The sequence below is a fragment of the Heliangelus exortis genome, chromosome Z (genome assembly GCF_036169615.1).
Source record: "Heliangelus exortis chromosome Z, bHelExo1.hap1, whole genome shotgun sequence".
Taxonomy (NCBI): domain Eukaryota; kingdom Metazoa; phylum Chordata; class Aves; order Apodiformes; family Trochilidae; genus Heliangelus; species Heliangelus exortis.
The window spans coordinates 64,643,776-64,666,058 of NC_092454.1; the positions used below are offsets into that span (position 1 = coordinate 64,643,776).

The 22,283-nt window shown below is 42.3% G+C and overlaps 1 protein-coding gene across 17 annotated transcripts in view; it reads right to left on the bottom strand.

Moving 5' to 3' along the window:
- Positions 1 to 2,473: 2,473 nt before the first annotated feature.
- Positions 2,474 to 22,283, bottom strand: part of PALM2AKAP2 (PALM2 and AKAP2 fusion) — a 260,559-nt gene continuing 240,749 nt past the window's right edge. For 12 of the 17 annotated variants that reach the window (XM_071731456.1, XM_071731458.1, XM_071731455.1 and 9 more), the window contains 3 exons: positions 16,612 to 16,787; positions 13,209 to 13,247; positions 2,474 to 6,238 (listed from right to left, as the gene is read on the bottom strand). In XM_071731456.1, coding sequence (XP_071587557.1) covers positions 6,146 to 6,238; positions 13,209 to 13,247; positions 16,612 to 16,787 — 308 coding nt within the window. In that variant the 3' untranslated portion in view covers positions 2,474 to 6,145. The remainder of the gene's footprint in view (positions 6,239 to 13,208; positions 13,248 to 16,611; positions 16,788 to 22,283) is intronic. The other 5 variants (XM_071731461.1, XM_071731457.1, XM_071731463.1 and 2 more) reach the window with 1 other exon arrangement.

Here is a 22,283-nt window from a genome sequence, read left to right on the forward strand (position 1 = left end):
CCGGTGGGTCAAGGGTTGGACTTGATGATCTCTGAGGTCCCTTCCAACCCGGCTAATTCTATGATTCTATGATTCTCCCAGGATGTGGCTTTCAAGGGACACTCTTGTGCAGAACACTTGGAAATTAAGGTCTTCATATGGTCAGTGCAGTCTGCCCTCCTGATGTCACAGTTGCCACAAAAATCTTGCCATGCAACCCTTCACAAGCAGCTTGCAGTGATGTACAAGGTGATAAAGTAGCTTCACACAATTTTTCTCTTCTTTCCTTCATTGATTTCTCATGTTGTTGTTGCCACACTCTAGGTTGGAACAAAACCCAAACTATTTCTAGCTGCTGGTGACACACCACCCTGAGTTCATTGCAGACATGACACGTGCCTGGAACAGAGCAGGAGCTCTTACACTGACATAACATTCAGTATTTACTGTAAAATCTTTCTTCCTGGAGACACCACTGAAGTAGTGGTTTACATTGCTGATTAATCAGGGCTCAGCCAGAGCAGCATCAGACACTGAGATCTGGATGGCATATGGGTTTTTTTCATTTCTGTTCTTGTTTTATTTGTTTGTTTGTTAGTTTAGTTCTAGATATTCTTTTTTCTTGTACTACTGTTGATGTGACAGGACAGCCCCTGCCCCTTGTTCTTGCGCCATGAGAAATGCTGGGATGCTGTTCAGTCTATAAGGAGGGGAGGAGTGCAGGGCTCAAACCACACACTGTAAATAGCTTCCTAAGCTGCCTGTCCTAGTCAGTTCAATAACCTGAACATAACTGAAGGGCACCTTTAGTGCTAGTGTCCATGTTAATATCTGTACCTTTGGTCCTGCCTAGCCCTGTCCCTCCCCTACAAATGATGTTCTAGCTTCCCTTCCTTCCACTACAGACAGTTCGTGGTGGTTTTTTAAATCTCTTGTTCACATGCACAACTAAAAACACTGTACTGAATACTCTCCCTCCTTTTAAAGCAGTGTTATCAAATCTGTCCCTGCAAAGGATATCCTTTGCCTCTCCATTTTCTTTCCCATTGTGCTGAGGCCAATTAAAAAGTCATCTACAACTATCAGAGGCAGAATTGCCTCACCTTATACAGGACTATGCCAGAAATGGATGAACTGGTTCTTTTATAGTCCTCAACTTCTTATATGGCATAATTATATGGGATGAATAATGGGATAAATAAGTGGGATAAACTGGCTCTTTTATAGTCCTTAACCTTCTTTGGGACCATGCGAGAAATAATCTATAAAATGGCTCTTTTAGAGTCCTTAACTACTTTGTAAATATACTTAAAAGCTTGGTGCATGCCATTTTGATTATGCAATAGGGTGGCAGGGATTTTCTATGTCCTGTGTGCTACTAAACAAATGCCAACAGCTGGTAACAGCAGACCACGTTGCAGAAATTCCTGAGCTGCTGCCACCCACTGGCATCACTGCGTTAGTTCTGCAATATATAAATGCTCCCATGCAGATCCAGTTTCCACTGTTAATTCTCATAAAACCCAAAGGAGACGTCTAGAAGGTCTAGAGGTCTAGAAGACATATAGAACTCTTTCCCACTGTGTGGTGCCAGTAATTCTGGTATGCTGTCCTGCTTAGAACAGAGCCAGGAAAAGCGGAGGAATTCAGAAAGCCTCTTCTGTTTTTCTTTATAGACACAAGACCAACACTTTTCTTTATAGACACAAGACCAAGACTTGCTTTCTAATATGTTTTCTGATCTCCAGCAGTATTTACTAACTGGAGAGGGAATATACACCTGATTTTCCTTTGTAGGCATATCTAATGTTGTGGACAAGGGAGAGGAGGGCTTGTGGGATGGAGCATGGACTAAATCCCTGCTCTTGGCCCTTGCCACCTCTCCCCTACAATCACTGATGTCCCCTGCCTCCTCCCACTGTCTGTTGAGCAAGGTTGTAATTAAATGCCAGAGTATTCCTGGCACAGGGAGGGGCAGAGATGGGTGTGAATCCTGCCCCATTCCCAGAAAATCCCAGCTGCCAGTCTGCAGCTGCCATGTACCTGGTGCTCCAGCACCTTCCAGCTCTTGCAGGCAAAGTTGAGGGCAGCTTCCCAACTGGGGTGAGGGGTGGGGTTTCTCTGGTCTAGCTGTCCATGGAAGGGGGGGGATGGGTGAAGAGATGGTTGCTGCAGCTAAGCATGTGAGAAATGGACGAGGAGGGAAGAAAAGTCGAGAAAGGTCAAGCAACTCCTCACAACACAGTTCTGGTCTTTGCCACACTCCACATGCATGTAAGTGGTAAAGAAACACTCAGGGATGCCCTTGCATCTGCTCCTGATGTCAACGAGTGGAGAAAAGATCTCGCCTGCCTCTAGGAAAAAATACAGAAGAAAAGAGTCAAGAACTGGAGGAGTCAGCTGCCCTGGGAGGTGAAACACGTGCCACACTCTTCCAGCTGCATGCTGCTTGTGGGGTAACCCCTTCCTGCAAGAATGTGAGGAAACACGCAACTTTATAGAAACACAACACAGGTTTCTGTTTTAATGAGAAAATAATTATATACTTGCATTGTAGGCCTCACAGTCACTATAAAACAAAAGCAGGATAACATTTAAGTGGTTAACATACAGAAAGCCAGGTACTATTGAAACTGGTTGATAAATCATGACAAGGATGCCGCCTTTTGCTTGCCAAATGCATCAATGCTACTGTATTTTCCTTCAGATAATGTCAGTATGGAGCAAGATGAAGCCCAAACTGGCAGCTTTTAAAACAAATTGTTCAGAAAACCTGCACTGTAACCCCAAACTGATTATAATCACAAATGCTAATGCTTAACTATTTCTCAATAAACAATTTCAGTAAAACCAGTCTTTGCCACGAGAAAGGATCTGAGCATTTCTTTTGTGGAGACAAAGTTAACTCTGCGACAGTGCTCTTTTGTTGCATTTGATATAGTTATATATAGATAAGATATGTATTACTGGCATATACTTATAAACACCTAAGCTTGGTAGCATGCAAATGAAGTATCAGAGGCAAGTAAACTGCATCACACTCATGTTAGCACAGCACTGAACATGTCCTGCTGACTACGAGTGTCCATAATTTCTGGAAGAGAAAAACTCTGCTAGGTGTAAAATTTGGCTCTTCTGGACTGATTGACGCAAATACTTCTGTTGAGGGGCTAAAAGTGAATGCTTCTAATGCAGAGGACTCCTGCCTGCCCTCTTTTCCCCACCACATCCCCTTTCTAGTGGAACAGTTTAATTTTCACTTCTGAGGGCTGATTGTGGCAGTAGAGGAAGATGTGGCAAAGCAGGAAGAGGTGTCTTATGATGGGTGATCAATGTCATTGGCTTCCAGTGAGCATGCAAGAGGAAAAAATAGACCTCCAGGTTAAAGAAAAGGAAAGATGCAGGTTCCTGGGAAGGCAGCCCCGGGGCTGCCCTTGTTTCAGGAAGCAAAAAATACTGGGGGGACTCTGAAAAGCATCCTTTGGTGCAAGACCACAAGCTCACTGTAAGCATAGAGACCATCTCCTCTGCTCAGGAAACCCCTTTTTTTCCTCTCAGTTTCACTTAAGTTCTCCCCAGCAGTGGAAGGAGCCAGGACTCCTCTTGGTACAGATGTGCAGATCTCAAGGGTACAGCTGCAGGACCTCTGGCCTCACCAGCATCCTGCTTTGGTGGCACTGCTTCTCCTTCATTCTCATGGTAAGGACCTGCTGGCAGCCCTGAATCACTGCCGATTGCCATGTCTGAACAATGGATCCACTTCAGTAGGTGTGTAATTCCCTCACAGGCATGGTGCCTCTCCATGCACCAAGGATGAGAGACTGTCTTTGAGACAAGCTTGCTGCCCTTCATTGCAGTGAACACTTAATCCAGCATTGTTGTCTTTTGTTCAGTAGCATTTGGGGAGACAACTGACAGAACTGAGTTAATGGGTATACATATATATATATATATATATATATATATATATATAAAAAATATTTGCTATGATTCTCTGAAAATGAGTCTCAAAATTACTGTTCATCGACAGAAATCACATGCTGGAGGAACTGAAGGGAAGTGGGGAATAATTTGGTTGAAAGCTTTGTGTTTGTGTAAGTAAAGCACCAGAAGTATGTTCACAGTATTGGTACTCATTTAAAGCAGCTCACTGTTTCAGGGTAAAACAGCACAGCAGGTCATGAAACCAAAGAAAGGCTTAAGAGAGAACCAGCATCCTGGATGACTATTTTTAAAAAAGATGTCTAAATAATAATGTTTGTTTACTAAAAAGGCAGATTATATATAAAAAAGCTGAATGTCTTTTTTTTTTTCCACCTCCTGAATTTTTTGGTTTCTAGTCCAGAAATTATGGTTCCCAGTTGTAAAATATTCCTATTGTTTTGTTTGCGTGAAAAGAAAGAGTAAACCCATAGCCTCTATACTACATACAAATACAAAGCACAAGAATAAATACCACATTTCTTTTCCTAATTGTCAGCTTACAAAACTGGTCAATACTTTGCAATTGTGACTCATGCAATTACCATGTTGGGTCAAATTTTAATATCACAAATACTGCATTAACTCAGTGCCTTGTTTTTATATCCCCTTTCAGAAAAACAACAACAACAAAAAAAGAAATTAGCACTCACCCCTATAGCTGGTACACAGCTTTAGAGAAAATAATCAGCACACACACTGCCATACCCTTGGTATGCCAGCCTCACACACACTCCTGCACACACACACACACGCACACACACACACACACACACACACACACACACACACACACACGCCCACACACATCCACAGATCCACTCAAATCCTTCACTGCTGATCCCAAGCCTAAGCAATGTCTAAAGGCTCTATGGTTTGCTTGTAGCACTGAAAACACTGGCTGAATGGCAAAAATGTTTTCTTCCCTTCCTTGCTCACTCCTTCCAACTTATTATGCCCTATAGCTTTTTTTGTTGCCTGGAAACGTGAAGACTTCCACAAAGCACTCTATTTCAAAGGCTTCTTATGTTGTATAAATATAGTTAAAGAAGTAATTATCTTTCTTCTTTATTTCATACCTCTTTCTAGGCCAGAGTCTGGCTAAGTTCAATTATTGCCTCATTTGAAAATTAAATGTCCTTTATTTGTATCCCTTTCGCACTACCTTTCTACTTCAAATAATCCATCTTTTTAGATTTTACACATACAGCATTCTTTTCCCTCCCCACCATCAAAAAATAGTTGTCATCCTCTAAATACAGATTTTCTATTTAGAAACTTTGTTAGGTAAATATGCTCTGAGAACCTGGAGCTCAGGTGATATTGCAAGCATATAGGATCCTAAAGCTAAGTTAATCCATTTGGCTTAGCTCTCATCCCCATCTATTCCACTCCTAAATTGTGGTGGTTTGTGTTTGCAACACAAGGGCTGTTTGATTGAGTCTGCTGGATTGTACATTTGCAATAATTGCCTCCCTGCTGGGTTTCCTTTTCCTTTTAAACAGATAAATTACTAGAAGGGGGAGCAGAAACCACCCCCTGCTTCAAAACACCCCAATCCCAAAAACCCTTCAGTCCCTTCAAAGAAATAGCAACAGAGGGCAGTATTGTTGTGTTTTGTGGCTGGAGAGGAGGATGCTGAAGTTAACGCCGATGGTCTCGGTGTCAGGGTCTGATGGGAGCTGCTGGGGGGATGGTGGTCCTGGGGACAAGGCAGGGCTGTCAGTTCAGTCAGTGGGAAGCACCAGTATGAGCCCTGGCTGCAGGGTCCTCCATGCCAACCTCCTGCCACACGCCTGCAAACCCCTCTGGTCTGTGGGGATAATGGTCCCCTTGTACCCCCCTTGAGGGCTCCCACCTCCTGCACCCTCCCCATTGCATTATTTCAGAGGGGAGATGGAGGGAAGGAGATGGGGGAATGTTCTAGGGGGGATTCTCCTGTTGTTTTAGGATTGCCAGGAGTTGGATCACCTCTGTGTCTATGTGCATCATTGAGTTTGTCGTGTATTTAATAAATATCAGACTAAAACACTGCTTCTTTCATGGTGTTTTTTGTGGTTTTGTGGGACTTTTTTTTGAGTGTGTGTTTTGTATTTTTTTTTTCTTCCTTTCTCTCTCTCTCTTTTCTTTTTTTCTTTTTTTTTTTTTTTTCTTTTTTTTTTTTTTTTGGTTTCAGTGTGCCTGGCTATTCGTCCTCCTCACGATTGGCGTAGATGCCGGCTTCCCAACGCAGTGCCAGAGCACTCTTCCTGCGGTTCACCCGGGTTGCCTCGAGGACCTGTTCAGGAGAAGAAAAGAAAATACAACATGTCACTCAGATGCCCATGGCCACCCTGCTGGGACACACTGGGCAAGCCCTTCTCTCATGGCTCCTAGTGCTGCACTTGGTGCAAACTGGGAGGACTCATGCAATGAAGCACTTGCTGATGTGAAGGCATGGGGTGGATGGCACATGAGCTAAGGCACACCATGGGAGGACAGAAGTGGTAGGAGTAGTCTGGAAGCATTCAGCTCAGTTGAGGGGAGCCCCAGCTGTCCTTAACAACCCAGAAACACAAGGACAGGGTCTTGGTCCTCTCCCCAGAGACAGCTTCGTTGTCTAGAAGATGCTTTGGAGCTGCGTGTGCAACCTGGGGAGCAGTCTGCTGCCCATCACCCCCACAGGCAGAACCAAGCAGCCCCACTGCATCTTCTCATGGTCTGTGTCTTGCAGCTACCCTCATGGGTAAGCCTGCACACTGTGACCAAGGTGCTGTTGGAGTGAAAAACCACTCTGTGCTGATGGGAAAGGAGGACACACAAGCAGGACCTACACAGCCTGCAGAGCCTGGTACACAATGGGCCCAAATGCAGTTATGTATTTTTAATACACACATAAAACCAGACACTTGTGTATGTATTCTACACATGCACACACAGAAACAATTACCTAAAAAAAAACAAGAAGCAGTTTTAATACATGCTTTAACAAGGTTAAAAAAAAAAAAAAAAACAAACAGAAAGAAATGACCCACTCAAACCCTAAAGGTGCTATTCTAACATGCAGCTGATGGCACCCATGGCAGTGGATGCTTTTCTCCCAGCAGCCTGAGACACAAAGGGATCTGGGGGCTTCTTACAGAAGCACATGGCAACTCTGCTTTCTGACAGACACTGAGTAGCAGCTTCATGATCAAACTACAAAGCTGTCAATATCCACTGCCCTCAATGTGTTTTAAAGCAGCCTTCTCAGACAAGTAAACATTTGAAATGTTTAAAGAGTCAGTTAGAAAACATAGCTTTAAAAATCAAAACCAAAAAATACGTGGCTATTCAGTGGCCAATGCCTGCCATCTCTGGTCCTGATTGCCTCCTGCAAGCTGCTCCACACAATTCTTGTCTGCAGAAGAGTAGCTGGCCTTTTGGGAAAAAATGATGCTATTTTATTTTTCTGCACAGGAAGTCAGATGCAGTGAGGACTTAAGTTTTCATGGGAATAAAAATAAATAACATACAAATATAGAGACTTTTCTTCCAGTTTGTGATAAGCTGGGGTTGGAAAAATACACAGGTATTAGGGGGCTAATGTACATGCAGTGTTGGGAAATCAGCTATGAACTTCCAGCTGAAATTATAGGCCATAACAGGAATGAGAATACACTTCTGCATTTAAGCCCAGACTTCCACTCAAGAGCTGAAGGTAGGGTGGAGTTTGGCCAGCTTTATTATCTTTTTTCCCCTATTGTTGTTTTTTTGTTTGTTTATTTTTTTCCCCAAAGTGACTGTGAACTAGACAAAGAACTAAAGGCAAACTCCAGCCAGCACAAGTAAGTCTGAAGTGTTCAAGGCCAGGATGGATGGGGCTCTGAAGAATCTGTGGGAGGTGTCCCTGATCGTGGTAGGGGAGTTGTAATTAGATTTAAGGTCCCTTTCAAACTGAACTATTTTATGATTGTGTGATTCTGAGCTAACACTCCATCTGCTTCTCACCACTGACCAGAGCTACAGAGCTGGTCCAGGTTCACTGGATTTTTTGCTGAAATTTTGTCCAATGTTGTAACTCCTCTTTTTGCTGAGCAATGACTGGAAAGTACCATGTCTGAGCAGTTTCTGTTTTATCCAGTAGAGGGCAAATATGCTCACAAATCTAAGAACTGGACAAAACAAAAACAAAACCAAACAAAAAAACCCCCAACAAACAAACAAACAAACAAACAAAAAAACCCCAAAAAACCAAACAAAAAACCCCACCCATGCTTAAGTCACTAAACAGATTCCTCTGAGATAGAAGCCTGTGTACAGGATACTGAAGATACTCCTGCAGCAGGGATGGTGACCAGGGGCTTCAATTCCATGTTTGGGATTCTGAGTGCCCAAAGAAAGGAAAGAGAACCCACACTAAACAATGGAGAAGCAAAACTGGGAATGGGTACCAGGGCATCATCTTACTACTGTCTCAGAGTATGAAAAGGCAGGGGCTGCTCCAGCATTTTGTTTGGATGGCAACTGACAAATGTGCTAGATAGGAAACTATCAGGACCAGTATGGGATAACAATGATATAACACAGAAAATTACTGTTCTCCCTTCTGGATATTGACATTTAAGGGAAAAAGCTGCAAACTCAACCTAAATTTCAAACCAAAACTGTCATTATCCCAGAGTATATTTAAATGCAGACTGCTGAATTTGGTATGTAGACTTGTCAGCTCAAAATGAAGTGGATTTTACATAAATTACAAGAATTTCCTGTCAGTCTCTTGCTTGTTGGAAATTACTATGTTGTGATGGTCTCTGCTGAGGGCTTGCAACAATCAGGATGCTTAAGCTTAGAACATTTCTGCTTTGGATCAGTCAGCTCATCTTTGTCTTAAAAGATGGCAACAGGGCTTTTTCAGTTTATCACCTATCTGCAAACATGCCCAGAGCTTGTCTACTTGCAAATGCTGCTGGTTGCTCCAAGGATAGCTGTTTCCAGAAAGAACTCCTATGGACTGGGAAATGTACCCAAGACCCCTCCTGCTTGGATCACAAGCCTACTCTGAAAGTCGCCATAGATGACCTTATATGAATTGTGGCTACCCTGGAAAAATACTGACCAGAGTCAATCATTTTGAGACCCTATAAATATTAATCCTGACAAGCAAGGCCCTTTGGAGGTCCCCGGGATCACACCAAGCTGTGAGCCTGCATCTCACCTGCCTTGGAATGGAAACTGGTTCATCAGATTGGGAAGAATACATAGCTGGCCACTTCTCTGAAATAAGGGGGACAAGTCAAATTGTATTGCTATAATTTGATTCTGTGGGGTATGTTGCAACTTCTTTTGTGGAATTAGGTACCAAAAATTAACATGATAACTTCTGTATCGGTGTGTGTGTGTATGCACATGCATAATTTCATTTAGAAACTTCATTAGATCTTTAATTTAAACTCTGTATTGATTATGAGAAAGTGTTGATTATCATTATTAGAAAACCATATAACCTAATTTTGTGATTTGTTATACTAGTGGTAATCAATGTTAGTGTGCTGCTATTGCAAGTCCAGATCCATAATTATGTGTTAAAGCAGTACACTAAAATTCCTACACCTAAACCCTTCAGTTATGAACAGCTGACTAAGTCTGGGACTAGGATTGGATCCAAACGCACCTCAACTCCTCTCTGAGATGTTTAGAAAGCAAGTGGGTCCACTCTGAACCTCATGACTCAAAGGGAGGGTCTTCCTCACTCTTTTCCCCTGATCCCTGTGCAAATCAGTCTTCCCTATCCTTGTATAAATAATTTCCTCTGATCCCTGTACAAGTCACTCTGATCCAGTTCCAACCTCTACACATCCCTCCCACATAGTAAGTGTGAACCTTGACCTTGAAAAGGCCTGTTAAGTCACATTTTCCTAAATCTATGTTAATGTCACCTTTCCCTGGTATCTTTGTGAGTGACTCTTCAAGTGATCTTAAGACTTCAACTCTTGTCTGAAACATCAGCAGGAAAACAAGTGCTGGCACAGTGCTAACAAACAAGCTCTCTAATACTAAAGCAGATATTTATAAGCTAAAGGTCCTTTTGAATCCAGAACTATTCCTCTAACCTACTGAAAAAACTGTTTGGCCTAAAATAACCCTCATTTTTATTAGGCTGTGTCAATTGTATACCCACTAGAGGAAACAATGGGGTAATTATAGCATGCAACTGGAATGGCTTGAGTAGAGAACTGGGACTCCTCAATGGAATTGAATTCACAGCCCAGGAAACTGCTTGCCTGAAATAGCAAACAATCTCTGTTTTAAAATATTCTCGGTAGATATAAGGGCTGTCTGTAGACCTATCATGATTCCAGCACTCAGAGGCTCGCCACATAAGGTCAAAGGAATGAAAGTCTTTTGCTTTTGTTGGTGTGGCCATTTTGGGGGTCTGTAAAATGCTGTGTTATGATCATGTTACAAAATGCTATCTCAAGGCTTCTTAAGTGCCCTCCCTGCTGATGCCCCACATCAGCTCTGCAGGCACAGATGACCCAAGCAGGGCCAATCTGGGCTGGACAGGGTGTCCTGAGGCAGTCGGGCACGTAACTGCATGCAGAAGGCATACACTGAAATCAGAAAGATCATGAAGCAGACAGTTCACTGAAGCTTAGGCTGAAGAACTGAGCTGGCTATGTGCCAACGGTAAGGCCACATCTGTGAAAAATGCAATGAGATTAAAAATGTCTTCTTTGTGGGAGGCAATTTGGCTACTAGCTGCATTAGAAGGGGGAAAATTTGAGGAGAAGAAGGTGTGAGGGAGACACAAATATGCTGAGACATACAGGACTGTAAAAAACACTCTTTACCTCTCTGCAAAAAATTGCAGTGTTGATTTTGTGGTTGCAGCCCAGGGGTTTCATTAAGAATTGAAGAGGGCTCTTCCCTGACAGATTTAAATTTTTTTTGAGTATTGAAAAAAAAAGAAAAGAATAAAACTGAAACAGCTACCACTGTCAGCTGTAAGTTCATCTAGCCACCCCAGAGGCAGAGACTAAACTGTCCTGAGTTTCCTTCCAACAGAGGTAACAGTATTTGCTCTTTTACTGGCAATAGGACAGTAAGAAGAAAAGACAGATATGCTTCAGTCCAATGCATATTTATCCTCATCACAGTGCAGGCTAATATTTTGCACAGTGGCAGCAAAGTTGCTGTGGAAGCAAAATTATTTTTCTGGAGCTTAATATTTTACTGATACTTTCCACCTGGAAGAACTAAAAGCAACATAAACAGACAACATAAAGGTCCATGTGTCTAAAATCTAGCAGTTCCAGTTAGGAAAGTCATTGGACAAGACACATTCATGGAGCACACTGTGCAGAAAGAGACAGAAGAATAAAGGCAAGAAGAATAAAGGTTGCCTGCTCGCACAGATGCAAGTGTTCACATTTGGGAACGATAAAATAAATGCTTTAATGTAAAAGTGGAACTATTAAGGAAAAAAGAACATATATTTCTTCAGTATAAAGGTATTTTCTTTACTAGGCCTATTATTCCCTGTATGCACCAGACCTGTAGTTTGTGCTGTGAGAAGCTGAGTATCTCAAAGAAAAAAGCATTTGCCTAAAACAAGACAGAAACAGCATTATGCTGCTACTAGCCTGTATGAAAATAAAAGCTGTGTGTTCTCTGCTATTAAATATAATATGTTTGATTCCTGTTTTGTAGCACAAGCAGTTTCAGTAGCCTTTAATGTTGTACAAATGCCACCTTACTGCAGTATCTCCTACAGCATGACTGATACTAAGCTGACCGCCTGGCTTCAGCTAAAGGTTTCTACTGCGTATCAAATGTTTTTTTCAGCCTAAATCTTAGCACCTGGGATTAGGCAGGCAGCATACTTCCACCTGCACAGAGAATTGCTGTGTCCTACAGCCTTTTTCATCTCTATCCCCTTTCCCTTCCATGCACGTTCATTTCCAGCTCATTACCCCTTGTGTCATTACCATTTTACAAGGTGGACACGCAACCTTTCCCAGCAGAAGGCCAAGGGCTGAGCTCCTGCCTCTCATACAGCATCAAATGATTGCTACTTACAATTCATAAATCATAACTCAGATTATTGTGTGTGTAATATACGAGAGAAGAGGCCCAACCTGTGTTTAAAACCGTGTCTCTGAAAGCACACTGCTCTTATGCTGATTAACTATAAATACACAAAACTCAATCACTGGCTTGTGTCAGTGAGCTAAAACCTACACTAAATTATATAATGAATAGGAAATGGCATAGACTTGACTTCACTCTACTTTTCAGGGCAGAAAATGTTCATATACTTGCCTTGAGGTAGCTAATGTGGTCAAATATGTTGTGGAATAGGAAAATAGTAAAAGGTTCCTATTTATTAAAAAATGCTGATGCTGGACAAAAAAAGGCAGTCATTACCACAATCTGTTTCTTTCAAAGAAGTCCATATCTACACACACGTTCACACAGCAAATTACAGGCACTTGAAATGTCCTCATTACTGAGCACTTCATTCCTTACATGCATGATAGAAGTGTAACTCATATCAACTCCCTGCTCTTAAATTTGTTGCATTTGGCAGAATTCAGATTTGCAGGTATAAGGACTGTGCAGATTATTGCCTTGCTAAAATACCAAATGTCACTTTAAATGCCCTTTCTTTAGCAGGCTTGAGTTTCTGATGATCTGAGACCAACACTGATGCTAAGTTATGTGACTGTGGTCAGTCATCAACATCACAACACAGAGAGACAAGGACATTTTCACAAAACACACCAGACTGAGGCCATGCAGTTGGATCTGACTCTCCTCTTCCACAGATGGAAGGTTGGTGTGTGGATTCTTAACAAAATACTCGAGATTTCAGTTGTACTAAATACACTGTAATCAGAGCAGAGACAAAGGAAAGCCACAGCAGTTTCACTCAGCATCTGAGGATGCTTGGATCCCAGCTTTAGCTTTGCCAGCTAAATGGTAATGGGGATTAAGGAAAAATTCTCATTTCACGCCTCAGGAATACTCCATCTCAGGCAACAGGTCCCCATCCCTTTAATTACACCCCCTTCTATGCCAGAAATTGTAACTAGAATTCAAGGGTTAGAAAATCAGCCACACAAATATTTGCTGATGATTGGTAAGAAGGAATATCACACACATTTGCATCCCAGTTGTGATATGAACCAGCACTAGCACACAGCACAAAAATGCAAACTGCAGAAGCATGCACTTGGAATCACCATGCAAGAAAGAGCAAAAATAAATAAGCAGTTTGAAAGTACCTCAGAAGTAACCTTGCTAGACAGTAATTTAGAGGTGTACTGGTAGGAAGGGAAAAGACCAGCATTAGTACATTGAACAAGCATGTTATAACTAGGAAACAAGAGCAAATAAAGAAATAGCAAGAACTGGCACATCCCAAAGTATACTATTTCAAGCAACGTGGTGTAGTAAAAAAAAACAACCAAAAAAACCTGATTAGACAGTTTGCTGTTTTTTTTAGTGACGTTGCTTGGCCAGTTTTAGTCTTATTTACCACCAGTGCTTAACCCATTTTCTTGTTGTTGCTTTTTCTCTTTTTCTTTTCTCACTGGCTGAAACCTCCTCTACAACACATCCTCTTTGAAAGAAAAGGCCTCTCACCTGAGGCATGAAACTTTTCCAAGAACAGATGTGCTTGATTTGCCCTCTGTCTCTGAAAGGCCAAACCTGTGAGTCCTGGCCAAAGCAGATGGGTTGTAGCCACCGCAGCCAGACACAGAACAGAGGTGGTGACATTTAAAGGAGAGGCAGGGTAGATGCTCTGCTGAAACCTGCCTCTGCCTTTTGGCATCTCTTATGTATGGAGAAACTGAAGCTCTATACATCAGTACCACTGGTATGCTCAGCATATCAGGGGCAGTTTTCCATGGACCTCAAGCCTCTCCACAGTCCTGTTCAGGAGACTGTGGCTGCTGCCTCTGGTTCCCCTCACTCACAAAGAGCAGTCCTGAGATGCTGAGCTACACTCAGCTCTCAGGATGTAATGGTCCAAGTGGCAGCTGCCTGTCTACTTCTCAGTTATGCTCCCTTCAACCCCCTGTCCCCTTCCGCCATATTTCATATATTTTTAATCACAGGGAAATGATTGTCCTCTTTTGTTTTATTAGTTACAGAAATCTTCTTCCTGAGCAAACAGCCAAATGTCCTCTGCCAACAAATCAAAGCTATTTGTTGTTTAAACAACTACTGCTTAGCCTGGCATGTAAAATACTGGCTGAAACTAACAGTGGTACAAGTGCAGCATTGCTTGTTTGAATTATCTTTCCCCTGTCAATGGTGGGAATTGTTTAAAAAAAGGAGAGCGGAAAGAGGCAGGGAATAGAAACAAAACACTCCTGCTGGTATGAGGAAGCTCTCCCTGGGCTCTGCAGGACACTGCCCTCTAATAGGATTTTGGGCAGGCAGCAAGCAAGGATGTAAATCTTGTTTGGCTGTATGCAATGGGCTTAGGGGAGAACGACAACAAACCTCAACACAGCAGGACCTCATTGTGCACTGGAGCTCTCTTCATTCCCTGCAGCCTCCTAGAAGAGGATCCATGCCACCAGCTGTGCAGCTGGCACCAGTGCTTGGCAGTGCATCTGCAGGTGATTGGTGTCGAACCAGCTTTAGCAGCAGCACACTTCTTTTGTCAAACACTGCCCAGAGCAGTGCTCTGCTCAGGACACCAAAGTGCAGAAGAAACTATGAAGTTCTGGCCAACCTGCTTTATAGGAGGCACACATGCACCTCTGCAAGTACCTGAGAGCTGCACTCAGGCCCGTGAGTAGAGAGAGTTAAGTCAACTGACATCTTACCTGTCCTTTGTGTGCTACAACATGCATGACAAATGGCATGTGACTATCACAGCTATGGAAGAAGATTTTGACCACAAGCCATTGCTCTGTAGTCTAGGCAAGTCACCTTCATTTTTCAAGGGGGTGCAGGAAAAGCAGAGGGTATGGGCCAGATGACTGTCACCTCTTTAGCGCAGGGGCCAGCTGACTGTCACCTCTTTAGCACAGCAGCTTCTCTGCTATGCCAAAGTTTCAAGACTGAGAAATGCTCACTGTGGGACTCCAAAGGTCTGTTTTGCACCTCTGTTTAATGCTCCTCTGTTTATCCTAAAGTTCCTTCTGGTTTCTGCAAAGGGTGTGATGTATCTTCTGCAAGCTTCTGCAAGCCCTTCAGGGAGAGATTCTCTGTGGAGATGACAGCAAACAGCACACTGGAGAAGGTGGAGCTACCCCATTTCACTGGAGGCTCTGGGGGGGAGGAAGCCAGAGAGATGATCCTTCTCAAGACATGGCCCCGGGATGCTGCTCGGAGAACAAGATACACACCTGTGTGCCAGCTGGCTTCCTGTGTGGCAGCAGGGGGTTTGATAGACATTGAGATCTTGTTTTTCAATGGCTTAGGTAGAAGAAGGGACCAGATAAGGGTTGGACTTGATGATCTCAGAGGTCCTTTCCAACCTGTCTGATTCTGTGCTTCTGTGATAGTTTCTGATGTGCACTAGAAATTAATTTGTTTCCATTCTGAGTCAGCTCACCGACTACATTTTAGTTAACCACCAGAAAGGCAACAGGACCCCTACACATTGAGTTCCTTCTGATTCTAAGTATCTTCTACTACAGCATAACATTCACCAGTCATGACTAAAAGCTACAAGACTAGTGCAGTATTCATGTTACAAACATTCACTTCACTAGTAAGACTCTGTCTATAATGAATGTTACTCAAAAGCAGTTTCTCCGAAGCATCAGCTCTTTGGTGATGGTGTAATCATTCTGACATCTCTGGGAAATGCCTGGAGGACTGTGGCAGCTTCAGCAAACACATCACAGCAACTATGTCCATTTCCAAACTTCCAAACAGAAGTTTTATATCACACTTCTACCTCAGTACCTTCTGTTCTCATTGCCCACACTAACAATAATTCTAAGAAACACCTTGTGCTCAGCTGGGAAACAGGTTGTATATTGGATGCATCTGAATTTTGGTACTTCCATCTGTGAAAATGATAGCTCTTTTTAGTAGTGCCTCCAATACAGAACAACTTCATTGCCTTAAACTTTAGTATAGTAATGACTGAAATGTAGGCATCCATTTCATGAACTTAAATTATAGCTCATTTTCTGTTTGTGTGGAAGAAAAACAGCAATTCCTGTGGGAAACAGCATGCTACCCACTGAAGGATCAAAATTGATTTCCCAGACATTACCAATCTAATGTTGCAAGGAATGGTTTCTAGCGAAGTTATCTATTTACACTGAATCCTGAGCACACTGGGGCTACCAACACTTGGATGAATTTGACCCATGAAGTCCAAAAGCCACTGAAATAACTCACCAGCATGTTTTGGTGACTGCGAATTAACAGAGTGTGCCAATTGCAGAGCTTCTACCCATGGTCCCTATTATTAAGTGATTAATTTAAAAGAAACCTTGACATTTGCCTCAGTGCTCTCTCTTCCTCTCCATTGGCCCTCATCGTTCCATTTCAAGCACATTGTCCCTTAACGCATGTTAAAATCCTTATACACTTGCAAAGTGATCTGAGCAAGGTTATTTGGAACAATATATTTTTGTTGTCTGAATGTTGGTTCCTGTAGGTCATGGTTTCTATGGCAGAGCAAAAAGGAAAAAGCAATATGGCACTTACACTGCTGTCATCCATCCTCTCTCGTCTCTTAGTTTTGTGTGTTTCATAATCCTCCATGAGGGTCTGCATCAGGTTCTTGGGTCGCTGGGCTCCTGCAGGTTCCTCTGGTGTGTCAGACTGAGAGACAGGGCCTTCTGCAGTGGGGGATGGAGGAGGCTTGATCTTCTCTATCTTTCCTGCAATGACATGAAAAGGAACGGCCCTTTCTGAGCTGAAGAACTCACCAGTTCTTTCCAAAAATTGACAGCTGGAGATACATTTTCAGAGGGGTATAAATGGAGAAACAGTTTAGAATTAAGACTATGAAACAATCTGATAAATCAGGATGGTCATCGGCTTTTAAAATGTTTTGTCTCTTCCTGATATGCACTACACCAAAACACTGCAAAATCTGTTCATAAAAACTAGAAGAGTTGCTGTTTGATATAATTCAAAATTAACACATCACTATTATTTTCAGTAGCATCGGGCTGAATAACCCCTCTTTCATCCTACATGTAATCTAGAAATGTTAAGATTCTGAAAAACTGAAAGATAATTTTTTGTCAAGCTCAGATGATACAATGCATGGGATGCCACTACTGTAGGCTGGGAACCAGGTCCCAGATGTCCAAAGAAGGCATCTGGTTAAGTGGTGCTGCCTTTTTCTCTTCTTTTATTGCTTTATATCTGCTCTGTAAGGCTTGAAGTTGTTGCCTGGTCTATTCTTGCCTTCAGTGGTTTCCAACAAGACACTGAAGGTGCTCCTGGATGAAGACCTGTGGCACAGAAGGATGAGGTCTCCATCCCACACACCCCTTAATCAGACAGGGCCTTTTAGTCTCCTGGTGGGAAGAAAGCCATAGATTGCTCTCTGGAAGAGCCCATTTCACCCAAGGGAGCCTGTTTTAGGCAGAGTGACCCCAGCTGAAGAGCTGAGCAAAAGGCAGGACAGAGAAAGGAGACCACAGCAATGAGCTGTAGGAGATCTCAGAAACTCCAGGAGGACATCCTGTGTTTCTCATCACTGTGTGGTGATCTGGGGTGAGCTGCCCACCTTGCCCCAGTGGGAAGACTGAAGACAACTGTGGCAGGGCATGGGAGTAAGGTGCAGCTATGACAAGCAATGCCCAACCAAAATCAGGTTCCCTTATCCATGGCATGTCAGCTCTTTGAAATAAGACAGTTCAATGGATGACAAAGGAAAAAAGAAGAAAAAACCACTCCCCCCCTAACCCCCTTGCCCCTTACAAAGTGAAGTAACAAGAAGGATCATATAGATTTGCATGAAACTTGCTATTGCTGAGAGAAATGAAAACCCTGGCTGCTCCTCCAGAGAGCACGATGACCAAGGCAGCCACTAGACAGCAGCCTTGAAACCTCCTATGAGCATCAGATGGATTTATTCATGAAGTGAAACCTGAGTCAGCTCTGTGAAGTCTTTTACAAGAAATCCCCTTGCTGGGCTGGTTTCATTTCTGACCAGTATGGAAAACCCCAGCATCACTACTTTCTTGTTATAGGCTTGGTTGCAGCTAATTCCACAGTCCCATGCCCACACCAACAGCTGGTGGTCCTTGCCCAAATTCAAGCTATGCAATAAAGGAGCAGGGCTCTGACTGAACTGGAAACAGGCTCACACTTGTGACAGCAGCAAAAACTGCAGCCTGATGGTCATGCTTGCTAGTTAACAGTAATTAGCAGAAGTGTCTTCTAGGGGAAACTAATGACCTCTGAGGTCACCTTAAAGCTGACGCAAAATACTGAGTACAGGCTTTAGCATCCCAAATCTTCCCAAGCCTACACATTTACATTTTTCTCCTTTTCAAAGAAACCAAAAATAATGTTTTGTGTGGCTTCAGTCCTTGTGATGACTCCTTCTACTCTCTGGCTTTAGAGATATATTAGGAAGTGCCTGGAATTTTATTTATCTTAATTTCCTGCCTCTTGTGCTATTTAGGGCATCTGGGAACTGTTCTTACGATGAAGAAACTTTCTCAGCCTGGGGAAGGGAAGAGAAAGCTCAGGGATGGGGCAGCTGCTCCTGTGTCCCAGTCTGGTGGCTGCAAGATATGGCCTTACATTTCCATGCAAAACCAAAGAGCTGCAAGAGCCAGAGGCAGATTACCTTTCTTCTTACCCCAGCCTCTGCACAGATCTGAGAACAAGAGGACTGTGGTGGTGACTTGCCCACCCCATGGAGCCCGATGGGTATCCAAGCACTCACTGCAAGCTGTGTAAAGATGCTCATCTAATTAGCAAAATCAAGAAGAACAAGTGACTGAGGGGACAAAGGCCTGAGCCTCCACTAAGTAACCCGCAAGTACCAAGGGGCATCATATAATGTTAAGTAAGGTACAAAGGAGATGAGAAAAATTGAGTTTGACACATGTAAGAGCAACTGTTTTACAGATGTTGCTGTCATGGATGTTCCTGTAGAGAATGGAAAACGTTTCAAAATAAGGTATTTGAGTTAGACAGTTTGCTTTATGAGACTAGCCTGTGATGAAATCAGGGGACAGTTTAAGTATGTAAAAAAATGCTCCTTTGGTAATGTGGAGACTCATTACCGCTCCAGGTGAAGAGTGGACTTCTTTGGTGTTCTTGAACACAAACTGAGAAACATGAATATGCAAACTGACAAATAAGCAAGCGTTAAAAAAAGAAACTCTCCAAGATCCTCCCACTTCACATACATTCTCCACTAGGGAGAAAATTTAAAAATATATGACAAATGAGCCGAATTAGTATGCTGCTAAGGTGCTCCTGGGTGTTCAGGTGTTCAGGGGATAACTGATGAGCACTCCAGAAGAATCCTTAAAGAGAGTGACAAACTCTACTTTTTTTCATACCAGTGCTTATGAAGAGGTAAGGAAAATGTATCTTCCATAATACTCAAAGATATTAATTTCAGTATCTTTGAATTGAGATAGATTCAAAGGCTTCATTTCTTTCCTAGCCTTTTTCAAAATTCTCAATTTAGAATGGGGTTCACGCATATGTATTATACCCAATCCTTCTACTGTACATGCATACAGGAATTAAAAATTGTGTGATGGCCACAAATATTGAAAATAATTTGCCCCCAGGTTTCTTCTTCTTCTCCCACTCTACAAAAAGTATATTCAGGCAGCAGTTAAACCTGAGAAATTTCCTTAGTGTATGTATTTACTTGTGAAAAATAAAGTGGAAAATGCTTTTCAAGCTAATGTGGCTCCCCTGACAGAGGCTCACCCTCCACAGGTTTCACCCAGGAGAATAAGGCAAAGAGAAGAAAGAAGAAGAAAAAGGCACATTCATGTGTCTCATTATCTGAAGGGAACAGTTACCTGTAATTTAAAGGTATCTCTAAACTCAACTTTGACCCTGGACTTCTGCCATCCACTCAAATTCTCTCATCTAGTTCATCAACCAAGGACAATGGAAAGTGACTACTTGGTGGGCAGCTCTCCCAAATGTGTGTGCAGATGGGTCCAAGCACCTGCAGATGACTGCAGGGAATGCAAGGTGCCTACTGCTGCACATAGCAATGCTTTGGTGACAAACATCATAAAGACACATGTGACAGCTTCAGAAAAGCTTCTCCCTGGCATGGCTTCTCATGTTAGGGATGTCCCTATGCCCCGTCATGAGACAGTGATTATGCACAAAGGGTTTCTCTGCAACAGAAAAGCCTTCACTGAACCAAGATTCCTCATGTAATTATTTTTACACCTCAGCTGAATAGCAAGATTACTTGAGCCAGGCACTACAGGAAGTCTGACACAAAATCTCCATGATCTAAGTACTCTTAGTAAAAGGAACAGGAGAATTACAACACCAAGTATAGGCTGGATCCTTTCATGTCACACACACATCATTCTGTTAAAAAAAACTATCAAACAGACCTGGTTGCTCTGACTATGAGGGAAGGCGTACCACCTGCACATTGGAGGAGAAAATAACTGACTTGTGCTGCAGCTGCTCAGCATCTCACTAAGTACAGTGTGTGCTGCAGCAAAACAACACCAGAAATGTTAACATTTAAATATAGCTCCACAAATATTTTGGGATCCAAAATGACTTTCCATTTAGCCATGCACAGGCGTTTTTTTTTTTTGGTCTTTCTTGGGTTTCCTCATGCAGGAAACTTGACTTAGGTATGGAGTTTGCATATGTTCTTCCCTTCACCTTTGCAGGAGTACCCTGGAGAAAATCTTGTCTGGTGTACACACAACATGATCTTGTCCTTTCACTGAAATTATTCTTTGTCTTGCTTCAGTGATCTGAGATGGGTTAAAAGGCTTCTTTGAAGCATCCAAAGCAGCTTTAAAGGACACTTGGTAGCAGTACAGAAGCTTATTACTAAGAACCAGCTTCTGTTGAGCAGTTGGCAGACACCAAGTTTAATGTTAACATCAGTTGTATGAAAGTGGTATGTAAGAGTGGCAAAACCAGCCCGTTTGCTATCTTAACTAATTAGCAGTTATTTTGCATGTACACCCACACGAATTGTGTTAAATTTCCACACTTCAGTCAAAATAGCAGTTTGGTTCACTGCAGTCCTTTTTTTTGGTTTGTGTTTCTATTATCCATATAATTTCAGTTCAAAGCTGAGAAGAGGGGCAGGAGTAATAAATAACAAGAGACCACCAGGAGCGCTAGTAAAGCTACTCTGCCCAGTCCATCCCCAGAAAGTAACCTGATATACAGGCCATTGCTAATTAACTGACACTGCATGTCCTCAACAGAGTTCTGGAGAGTTTACACTTCCTTGCTTAAGGATTAGCAACAGATTTTTCAAATTTAGACTTGACCCTCTAATCCTTTTCTGTTGAGGTATCCTGATGTTAAAAGAAGAATGCTAATTCTTTCTCTGGGAAAGGCAATTTGGTGACAGAAGTATCCCTGTTTCATCTTTTTCTACTACTGCTGCTACCATTAGCTTTATTACTCTCATCATCATCATTGTCATTATATGTTAATACATTATATGACCCATGATGCAGGGTCCCTGCCCATGCAGGGAGTTGGAACTAAGTGATCTTTAAGGTTCATTCAAACTCAACTATTCAATAATCATCATCATTATTATCATCATTATCATTACTACCACTACTACCATTTTCCACTATTACTGTTTTTTTTTTTTTCTGTGTGAAACTAGATATTCAGATTACAGTATCAGACATATTCTATGGCATATTCTTTACTGTGTCTACTAAAAGTACATTTTGTTTTCTGCCCTGCGAATCACCTCTGTAACTGTCCGCAATGAAGTCTTTAGACAGATTTTGTTGCCTCTGCTGAACTACCTTTTGTAAGATGCTGTAAATATTAACATTAAAGGGAAATTGCTGCAGTCTTCCAGGGGACTTTATGATAACTCTTCTTCCTATTTTAAGGATGCCTGCAAGCTTTAACTGCAACACAGCTGTCTACAGGGACAGCAAGGAGGAGATGAGGGCATGAACCCTGCAATGCTAAGGGTGCCGAGCTGATTTCTGCATGATGAGAGCTCTGCTGAGCACATCTGCAGTTTAAAAAGCACCAAAAGTAAAAAGATTTAAGAATTATTTTGGCCATTCTTAAAGCAAGCATTCTACTTTTTTTTTTTAACATTGATATCCTTACACATTGCCCCATATTAATGTTTTCCTAGAAATTAATTCCTTGCCTTGTCACCAGCTGCAAATTGCAGTAGCTTGAGTCAC